We start from the raw sequence: 11,933 nt of genomic DNA on the forward strand, positions 1-11,933 counted from the left end.
CAGCCGTATATGGTAGCCAGTGTCGAGTTAACAAACCATCATTTCATAGTCATTTCCAAATATTTCTTCAAGTCGGTAGTGAGTAACGACTCATCCTGGGTGATTTGTGAACCAAGTTTGGACAGCCGTATAACACCCAAGATAGGTGAAAAGCCATTAAAAAGAAGAAGAAGAAGAATGATTTTTTTTTTAAATTACCTAACGTCCAAGTGACTCTGAAATCTAGCTACGGCTTATGCAACACCGTTTATCATGTCCCTACTCAGGCTTCAACTTTATAAGTTTCATAGCCTATGCCTACTTGTGAGTGGATTTACTCTTTATGCTTAAAGTTACTATAACTTCATATAATTCATGAGTGAAAATTCTAGGCAAAAACACTCGCTATCTCGCTAGAGGCATGAGTTTATACATTTCATTGATTCTAAGTTAGCGGTGAAGTTACTTAGGTGTATGATTTTTAGGAATGATGGTTTACTTTGGCAGTGTCCTATGTAGTCGAGCGTGAGGTCCCTGGCGCGGCGGCGACAGGCGCGCTTGCGCAGGCGGCACAGCGAGCGGTACGAGCGGCCGTCCGTGCCGCACACGGGCCCCGCGCGCCCGCCGCCGCAGCGCGGCGCGCACACGCAGCGCGGCCGCCCGCGCCGCAGCGCGCACCGCTGCCCGGCCGCGCACTGCACGCCCAGGCACGAGTCTGCAACAGGGCACCAGCTGAGTGCGTCGGTATCTCCACATGGGCGAGGGATAACACAATAACAGGCCGTCGGGTGGTGACACCATGGCCAAACTCCTACATATATCATCCATCTTATGACTACTAGTGATGTACAAATTGGGAGCATTCACATTTCAGCAGTTTTTAATTGCCTAGAGCCGATGTTATACATCGTCCAGCATTCGGAGCCATAGAGGAGTACAGGTCTGACTATTCCTTGGTAGACCTTTCCCTTCAACTTGGCTGGCATGTTTACCATCTCATCAAGTATGAAGAGAGTGTTTGATGAATGAATGAGGGTGCGGGTTTGGTAGACCTTGCCTTCAACTTGGCTGGCATTTTTACCATCTCATCAAGTATGAGGAGAGTGTTTGATGAATGAATGCAGGTGCGGGTTCGGTAGACCTTGCCTTCAACTTGGCTGGCATTTTTACCATTTCATCAAGTATAAGGAAAGTGTTTGATAAATGAATGAAGGTGCGGGTTTGGTAGACCTTGCCTTCAACTTGGCTGGCATTTCTACCATCTCATCAAGTATGAGGAGAGTGTTTGATGAATGAATGAAGGTGCGGGTTTGGTAGACCTTGCCTTCAACTTGGCTGGCATTTCTACCATCTCATCAAGTATGAGGAGAGTGTTTGATGAATGAATGAAGGTGCGGGTTTGGTAGACCTTGCCTTCAACTTGGCTGGCATTTCTACCATCTCATCAAGTATGAGGAGAGTGTTTGATGAATGAATGAAGGTGCGGGTTTGGTAGACCTTGCCTTCAACTTGGCTGGCATTTCTACCATCTCATCAAGTATGAGGAGAGTGTTTGATGAACGAATGAAGGTGCGGGTTTGGTAGACCTTGCCTTCAACTTGGCTGGCATTTTTACCATCTCATAAAGTATAAGGAAAGTGTTTGATGAATGAATGAAGGTGTGGGTACCTCGGCAGCCCACGCAGGGCACGCCGCCGCCGAGGGCGTTCCAGAAGAAGAGAGCCCCGGGGTCCAGGTCCTCGTAGCTCCACGCCGCGCCGGGCTCTTGGCCGGCCGAGCAGCACTCCTCGCGACCCACCTTCTCCGCGGTCAACTCCTTGCAGCGCCCGTTGCGCTCCATGGACGCCCAGCAGATGCCGCCTGGAACAACGGAAATAAAGCCTTGAAGATGATAAGTTAAATTTAAGCTAAATTAAGATGTAACTAAAATTAGTTTAAGTTAAACTCGATAATGTTTATTTTATAATGTTAATTCGATAATGTTGTATTTCGGCTCAACACAGGCCATGCCTAAAGAGCCGTAATACATATAGTGCAAAAAATTCTTGTATCTATGAAATAAATAAATAAAATAAAAAAAATAAAAATTATTTTTTTATTAACAAAATATTTTTAATAACTCTCTTATTTTATATAACCGATTGTGGTAGCCCTGAATATTAGGTTTCAATTGTTCACTATGTCTTTAATAGAGTCCAAATTATGACTAACTTTATATGTATCTTCTATTGCCAGACTTTAATAAATCAATGCACCCGGAGACAAATTAATTACAAAGCTAGCGACTTCTTAATTGCAAATCATGGCTCGCTTATCGTGAGAAGTCATAAATAACGCCATTTGACGCCCAGACAAGCTGCTGCATATTAAATGTGCAAAGCGTTGCAACATTGTAAGGCAGACTGATTACTGCAAGAGTTATGACAGCCGCTTATTATTACATTACACTGTATATTAACCTTCCCTTTAACGATCATTCGAAAATTACACGGGATTCGAAGCGGGGTACCAAAATACCCCAGTTCATATATGCATGGAAATCGTAGTACGCAACTAGCCGCCAACTGAGTCATAGATCCCACGTCCATCCCAACGCACCACCAAGCGGCGACTGAATGTGCTCATCCTATAAGCCAGAGCCCGAAAAACGGATCAAAACCGAGTATTTTAGTTGTCTCGCTTGCTCCTTGTGGTACTACAACTTTTTTCATTCAAACCCTTATCCGTGCAATGGTGCATATAAACGCAGAGTTATCTTGATCGTTAACATATGAAAGAAAGGTGATCAGCCCTCCGTTTCAGGTACCAATCCAGGGTAATATTGAATAAATATTAGAGTGAAAATCACTTATAATATATTTATTTGAAGCCCCCCCTGGGAATCGAAGCCGGGACCACCAAAACGTTAACCGAGCGTGCTGTCCATTACACTACGGAGTTGGACATTTATTGGAGTGTAAGAAACTTGTCGCTAGCAGACAAACAAATTAATATGCTGATATAAGAACGTAGATCTCGCGGTACAAAGTGATTGTGTTTTTTATCAAATATAATATTTTTAAAGATTTAACGATTTTAAATTATAAGAATAAAAAAGGGAAAACTTTCCATTATATTATTTTTAAGATTACAAAAATATGGAGTAAGTAGCTTTTATAATAGTAAAGTTATCGAATTAGAATTCATATATGGGGGATTCAAATCCCCCTGTTGGGTCCGGCTTGGTACACAAGACAAGGCGTGATATTGTATACCAAGAGATATTTTACCTTACCAAAAAATACAATGCAACAAAGTTTATTTGTAAGGAATTGAATATTTTTCAAGATCTTTTTTATAATAAAAAAAAAAACAATAATAAAACGACCATTTTTTTCACATTTATTTTATTTGACCAGTGACCGGGTTTCTTCGTTACTGACATCATCAGACTGATGAGAGGCTAAACGAAATTCAATGATACATAAGGAAAGGGTTTAAAACCATTATTTTGTTATATTTTCAAATTTTTTTATATTTTCCGCCTATTTGTAATGGTCAGCACGCTCGGCTACCGTTCTGGAGGTCCCGGGTTCGATTCCCAGGGGGGGGGGGGTCAAATAAATATAAGCGATTTTTTCACTGTAATATTTATTCAATATTACCCTGGACTGGTACCTGAAGCAGAGGGCTGATCACCTTTCCTTCATGTGTAAACGATCAATATAACACTGCGTTTATATGAAGCAGTGCCCTATGCACCATTGGGGTGCGGATAAGGGTTTATTATTATTATTTATGTTTTTCTCACTTATTTCTTTTAAATATGCTTCTAATGCCTATTTATTATACCTGTTTATTGTTTTTATATTTTGCCATGTATTAATTCTGGTTATTTAAAAAAATATTTTTTGTAACTTTATTATTTGTGTTCCAGTCTTGTTAACCTTAATCCCATGTCCCAAAATGAGGAACGGAAATTACTCATCGGGAATATTATATACATGACTTATGTATGTAATATATTTTGAAAAATAAATGAATAAAAATATTTTTTGTGACAAATTGAATTAAAATAATTTAAGAAAAATTTATATAAAATCATGGTTTCAACTCCTGTCTTGTTGTGTATTAAATAAACAATTTTGTCTGTTCATCCACCAGTCGGATGATGTCGGTAGCGTTGAAACTCGGTCACAGGTGAAATAAAATATATGAAAATACATACAAAATTTATATATTTTATATTATTTTTAACATCTCATCAAAGATGAAGAAGAATATGGAAGTCTGGGCATTTAAGGGGCCTACGACCGTCTTAGGCTGGTTTAAGTGATCACTTTACACATGTGTAATATTTACCAATTCTACCCATGATTGACAACCACACTACTCAAATTCTTGGAAGTTCTATATATATGAACCAATTTAGAAACCTTGTTCTTGAATCACTAGAACTTCACTAGAAACATCTATTGGTGAGATGTAAAGAAACTTTTTATTTAGCAGAAACTCTTATATTAGTATGTGAGGTCCGAATCCTGGATTATAATCACACACATGAGAAACGCCAGAAAATACCATTTTCATTTTTATTACTAAGCTAATAATTTGACCAGATAATTTATTTACAACATTTACCCATAAATGCCCAGACTTCCATATTCTTCTTCATCTTTGATGAGATGTTAAAAATAATATGAAAATAACTCCTGTAATTGGAGATAATCCAGATTTTGTGAACAAGTATTTGGACACACTCAAAATGTTATATATTTTATTATGTAAAATGCTATTCCACCAAGAAATGTCAGTAAAAAACTTAAAGCACTTATATTATTAACTAGTTGTATCCGGCCTCGAGTTGCTGTGGCTCAGTCTTATTAATAGTTAAAGAAAGAAAATGGAAAGCACAAAATTTCACAAGGTTTATTTTAAAATGATCGTTAGAGTATACATAATATATTATATGCCATCAAATTACATTTCTTTAACGAACGTTACAAATATTTTAAATACTAGAAGAATTTGAAGCTTTTCTTACGTATTTAAAGTTTTCCAATTAAGAGGGTGGTCAACAAAAGTAAAATTGACATATCGCTCACTCCTTTCAAGAACGTCATAAATCGAAAATCGTCAATTTTCAGTTGTACGTGTTTTCGGAATGCCCAGAAAATGTACTATATCCCAGCAAAAGAGGCATATTTTAAACTTAATATTTACCCGCTACAGGGCAGAAAGTGTTGTTTTAGCATTATGAATAAAATGTATTGTTTAGTCATTTTTTTTAATATAAGTACTAAATATTTTTCAAATGGAGAAAAACCCTTCAGATTTTATCTAAAAAGATCTGTTGCACAGTAAAAAGCTCAAAAAGTGGCTTGATATTTATTTTTAATATTATATTTTGTAAACTTTAAAAAGTTCTCCTGAAAAATCAAGTATTTTGATTTATGACGTTCTTGAAAGGAGTGCACTATATGTTCTTAAAGAAACGTTGGTTTTTTGTCTACCCGAACGTTGAATTCTCTAAAAAGCATAATATTTTTTCTTATTCAAATCTTCACAACTTTTTAATTTGACGATTTTAATAGTTTAAAACATTTTCGTGATACTTTTCGATAGTATTTATTTTGACGAGATAAAGTATCGAAAAGATGAATTGAAACAATTTTTTTTTGTATTTTCGTCAAAAGTTTTGTGAAATCTTTTGTTTATTAGTTATAAAACAAATTAATATTTCATATCACCTCATTTGGGATCAATCAAAGAGTTTATTGTTCTTGGCATCATTTATATAAGGTTTTGGCACGTGGATGCCATTTTTTCGTCTCGAAACCATACCTGAATTATGGACAAAATGAGCTTTTCCACCGTGGTGCGATCAATTTTAGAGAGCCAATTCTTACAGATAGATTTTCAATTTGGTTTATGTCTGGCAAAATTCTTGACCAGTCCATCACAGTTCATTGTTTTTGTGTGAAAAATTTCATATTTTTTGTATGTGTGGCAGCCGGTTAAATCTTGCTGAAATATTCCATTACCATTTGATCTTCGTTTTTGTATCTCTGGTAGTATCTTTTCCAGTAGAATTGGGTGATACTTCTCGCTATTCATCATCTCAGTCACTGAAAGAAGCAGCCCTGGTCCATAATACGAGGAACACCCCCAAAACATTTTTTAGAGGGTGTTGAAAATACGAAAATAAAGTTTTGTTTCAATTAACCTGTTCGATACTGTATATATTTTTTTCCTTTGTGTTCAAATACTTGTTCACTAATCTTGAAATGAAGAAGAATATAGAAGTCTGGTATTTACAAGGGCTATGACCTGTCATAGGTTGGTTAAGTGATCCCTTTACACAAGGGCAACATTCACTATTCTACCCATGATTGACAACCACACTGGTCAAATTTTAGGAACATCTAGATAAATTGATCTCATGGGATGCTTATGGTATTTTACCATTTGATTACATTGAGAAAAGAAGAACCATGAAAACGGAATATTATATGACATTGTTGGTGCATTTGAGGGAAGAATTTGTTAAAAATCGACTAAAAGAAGAAGTTTTATCAGTCGTCTTACGAACTCATAGAGTGATGGATTATCAATCTATTTTGTATATTAAAAGCATTGTTAACTTTGTGGTATGGTAATAAAACACTCTCCTTATCATCCATTGTTCACTTTGGGTAATAACACATATTCGTGACTACCGGTTTCGGAAAAATCATTCCATCATCAGGTCATTGAAATAAAATTATTACGTACTTTAATATTTTATTGCATTAAAATCAAATTTTGAAAGATAGAAAGAAAACAAATTAATCACAATGGGAATATTTTTAAAAGTGGACTCTTAAGTTAAATTTAGTTAGTATTTATTATGGGTAAGTCTTTATTGATTGCTTTATTATTTAAAAAAATTCTAGATTATCTGAACAAAGACTAGTTTTATTTATTTGTAAAATTTCCATACCCGTTAATTTATTAAAATTATGGTCTTCAGATATAAACCGACACGAATAAGTGTATATGAAAGTGGTATTACACAAAGTGAACAATGAATGATAAGGAGAGTGATAATGTAGACTGATGATTTCATACCAGAAAATTAGGAAAACTGCCTTGTAAAAAATATTTATAAATAATCGCAGGTATAGTCCAGGGATTTTGTCCTCGGTTGTACACGGTGTTATGATTTATTGGAGCTGCTAGTCACCAAGTCTGACCGGATATTGCCCTTATCGAGCACTTCCGTCATCGAGTCTAGACCAGAACTATTTTGGTCGAAGTTACGTAATAATCCAAGTGCCCACACCATTCCCATTCAAACTGTTACTCTATCTAGCGTCTAGCTTTGTGTGGAAAGCTAAGCGGATATTTAAGTCCCAACAAATTATTGTTATCGAGACTTTGAAAGTTCTGAACCTATTCAATCTGTAGAATTCAAATAGGAAAATATTATTTTTTGACATCTCATCAAAGATGAAGAAGAGTATAGAAGTCTGGGCATTTACGGGGCTGATGACCGTCATAGGCCGGTTTAAGTGATCGCTTTGCACACGTGTAACATTCACTAATTCTATATTAAAAATTAAATATAATTAACATCCAAACAAACGTTAGCCAAAGTCCCATTTTTAATATTTTTCCCATAAAATCAAACCCAACCTAAACAGAGTTATCCCCTTCCTTGCTCTTACCTCTCCTTAAAACACCATTACCCCCACCCCTACCCTTTTGAAACCCAACAACTTGTACACTGTTACTTTTTATATATATTTAGTAATAAATGAAACCCTGAAGAGGGCAACAGGTTGTTGCCGAAACTAGTTGGTTAATAAAAATGTGAGTGGATCAAAACACAAAGTATTTTTATTTCTCGAAATAATATATCAATTTGATCCACAAAGTTAATGCTTTCAATATTCAAAACATTCACTAATTCTACCCATTATTGACAACCACACTACTCAAATTCTTGGAAGTTTTATATATATGAACCAATTTTGAAACATTGTTCTTGAATCACTAGAATTTCACTAGAGACATCTACTCGTATGCAGTTGTCAAAACTTAAAACACAGTAAAGTACATTTTTTTGTAGTACGTTTTTTTTGGACTAAGTAGAATCTACTTAGTCCAAAAATGCTAAAAAAAACGTACTACAAAAATGTCCCTTACTGTGTTTTGTGCTTTGACAGTCGCATGGTGAGGTAAATAATATTTAAAATATTTCTAAATTGGAGATAATGCTGATTTGTGAACAAGAATTTGGACACTCAGACATACATATAGAAGTTCCAAGTATTAGAGTAGTGTGGTTGTCAATCATGGGTAGAATTGGTGAGTGTCACACGTGTAAAGTGATCACTTAAACCAGCCTATGACGGTCGTAAGCCCCGTAAATGCCCAGACTTCTATATATTATTATTCACCTATGTTGAGATATAAAAAAAAATTAAGTGTAATTACTGCTTATTATTTTAACATACATGCGCTATTTGTAAGCAGATAATTACCTGACTGTAAACAATTTCCTTGTAAACAACTGCAAACAATTTCCTTGCATATAATCTTCTCCTTAATAATTATTTTGTAACTAGTAATTTTTGTGTAAATAATTATTTTGTTGTGACAAATATGGCTGCAAATATCCAATACTTAATTATTTTTTGACATATCATCAAAGATGAAGAAAAATATGGAAGTCTGGACATTTAAGGGGCTGACAACCGTTATAAGCTGGTTTGAGTGATCACTTTACACACGTGTAACATTCACCAATTCTACCCATTATTGACAACCACACTACTCAAATTCTTGGAAGTTCTATATATATGAACCAATTTTGAAACATTGTTCTTGAATCACTAGAACTTCACTAGAGACATCTATTGGTGAAATGAAAAGAAGTGGAGACTGACCATGAAAGAAGATCACATAGATTTCGACTCAAGAAGAAGAATTCTGTTGTACATTGATTTTCTTCGCATCGAAGTGACATGGTTTCAACTAATGGAAACCAATTTTAAAACATTTTGAGTGTCCAAATACTCGTTTACAAATCTGCATTATCTCCTATTATGAATTATTTTATTAAATATATTATTAACCTCACCATACGGCTGTCCAAACTCAAAACACAGTAAGGGACATTTTTTTGTAGCATGTTTTTTTGCATTTTTGAAAAAATATATTGAATAAATGTATGTGTATGTTCTTTAAATAAATGTATACAATTTATGTAGATATATTTTTTTATAAAAACCCCAGCCTGTGACCCCGTAATAAGCCCCGTAAATGCCCAGACTTCCATATTCTTCTTCATCTATATTGAAATGTCAAAAAAATATTATTTTAAAAGTAAATTTTTAAAACAGGCTGTAGGTTAGATTGCATTTAAATAAAAATAAAAAGGATTATTAGCATTAAACGCATATAAATACACAGATACAGGATGATATTGGTGTGCCGATTACCATAACAGCACTCGGAATAATTTATCGTGCTATGTTTGTGTTATGCGATGTGTGAATAGTAATGTGGGCGCAGCGGACCAAACGCTGTTTTTTGCATACCTAACTACAATATCGTCGGAAGTGTATTAAGATCAAGGTTATACTGCAGTGCGTTTAGTGAACACCCTGTTAGTACCAGAGATGCACAACCTTTGGTTCACGTTAGCCATTTTTTTTCGCCTTGATTTTGGACGATATTTTGACCGCATTCAAATCATCTGATCGAAGGATAGAAGGATGTGGAAGAGCCTATATCCAGCAGTGGAGTACAGAAGACCCATGAAAAGAAAAAGAAGAATATGTGAATATAATCCAGGATTTGGACCTCACATACAAATAAAAGAGTTTCTGCTCAATAAAAAGCTTTTTTCATATCAGTGTCTAGTGAAGTTCTAGTCAATTCAAGCAATGTGTTTTGAATTTGAACAATATATAGAACACCGAAGACTTTGAGTCGTATGGTTGACAATCGTGGATAGAATTGGTGAATGTTACACATGTGTAAAGTAATCACTTAAATCAGCCTATGACGGTCGTAAGTCCTGTAGAAATGCCCAGAATTCCATATTCTTCTTCATATATATTTAGATGTAAAAAAATAATAAAAAGAAGAAGAAGACGAATAAGAAACCGTCTGGTTAAAATTTTGATTATTTTGCATCTCACCAATAGATGTCTCTAGTGAAGTTCTAGTGATTCAAGAACAATGTTTCAAAATTGGTTTATTTATACATAGAACTTCCAATAATTTGAGTAGTGTGGTTGTCAATAATGGGTAGAATTGGTGAATGTTACACGTGTGTAAAGTGATCACTTAAACCAGCCTATGACGGTCGTCAGCCCCGTAAACGCCCAGACTTCCATATTCTTCTTCATCTTTGATGAGATGTAAAAAATTAATAAATAAATCTCATTAAAGTGGTATATTCAAGTGTTTAATTTTAATAAAATAATTTCATTAATTGCTTCGGCAGTCACTTTGTGGTAAAATCTATCCATTTTTAATTAATGTTTTACCTAGTAATCACCACTATTTCTTAAAATCTACTGTGACACGTGTTTCGATGCATTCCGCATCATTTTCAAACACCGTATGTTTGAAAATGCATCGAAACACGTGTCACAGTAGATTTTAAGAAATAGTGGTATTTACTAAGTAAAACATTAATTAATAATAATTAAAAATTTAATAAAATACTCTAGTTTTGCACCGTCACGTTAGAAATCCTTGAATAATACTTTGAGCGAAGTGCATTAAGAGGATGCAGTTGCAGAAGTAGAGTTCCGCCTTCCTGCATCTCGCTGGCTCTTATTTTCAATAACAGCTCCGAACGCTCCGCGTCGCTGGGTGCCATTATGCCAACAAAAGGACTGCGGTCTCGCCACTCGAGGGCTCCAGTGCATTCGGCTTATTGCGATCTCGATTTTAAACTGCATTCGGGAGGTGGAATTGTGCAGTGCATTAAGTGGTTTGCCAATCATCGGAATTATTGCTGCAGCTGCCGATGAATTCAGCATGAAAAGGGATATATTTTTATACATATCGCTAACTCCTTTCAACAACGTCATATATCAAAAAACTTGATTTTTCAGGAGATCGTTTTTAAAGTTTAAAAATATATATAATCAAATGTTTTAAAAATAAATACCAAGCCACTTATGGAACTTTTTACTGTGCAACAGATCTTTTTAGGTAAAACCTGAATATGTTTTCTCCATTTGAAAAATATTAAGTTTATTTAAAAAAAGAATTAAACAATACCTATTCTTTAAATGCTTAGACAACACTTTCTGCCCTGTAGCGGGTAAATATTAAGTTAAAAATATGCCGCTTTTGCTGGGATATAGTATATTTTCTGGGCATTTCGAAAACATGCACAAATTGACGATTTTTGATATGTAACGTTGCTGAAAGGAGTGAGCAATATAAATATGTATATGTATATATATATATATATATATATATATATATATATATATATATATATATATATATATATATATATTTATATGTTTATATATGTATATATATATATATGTATAAATATATATGTATATATATATATGTATAAATATATATGTATATACATATATATATATATATATATATATATATATATATATATATATATATATATATATATATATATATATATATATATATATATATATATATATATATATATATATATATATATATATATATATATATATATATGTATATATATATAATATATGCATATTTACATATGTATTCACGGTGAAAAATTCATATTTAAAAACGTGATCTAACGACGTTTACATTAGAATGTACGTTTGATAGAGTTGCCAGTTTTTCGATATGGTGAAATTATTCGTTAACCAAGAGTTGTTTTGAAGCGACTGAAGGGAGGGTTGAACGTTTGAGTCCTGGCACTGCGCACTCTTATATTTCCTTAGTCAAGTGGA

The 11,933-nt window shown here is 34.3% G+C and overlaps 1 protein-coding gene across 1 annotated transcript in view; it reads right to left on the minus strand.

Annotated features, from left to right (window-relative positions):
• Fs (Follistatin) overlaps window positions 1-10,840 on the minus strand; it is a 59,243-nt gene extending 48,403 nt beyond the window's left edge. The window contains exons 1-3 of the mRNA XM_088275206.1: window positions 10,774-10,840; window positions 1,648-1,860; window positions 479-694 (exon numbers count right to left, since the gene is read on the minus strand). Coding sequence (XP_088131332.1) covers window positions 479-694; window positions 1,648-1,860; window positions 10,774-10,840 — 496 coding nt within the window. The remainder of the gene's footprint in view (window positions 1-478; window positions 695-1,647; window positions 1,861-10,773) is intronic.
• Window positions 10,841-11,933: the final 1,093 nt, after the last annotated feature.

This window comes from Brachycentrus maculatus, unplaced genomic scaffold, assembly GCF_059751285.1.
Source record: "Brachycentrus maculatus isolate JH-2025_06_01 unplaced genomic scaffold, ASM5975128v1 h1tg000817l, whole genome shotgun sequence".
NCBI lineage: Eukaryota > Metazoa > Arthropoda > Insecta > Trichoptera > Brachycentridae > Brachycentrus > Brachycentrus maculatus.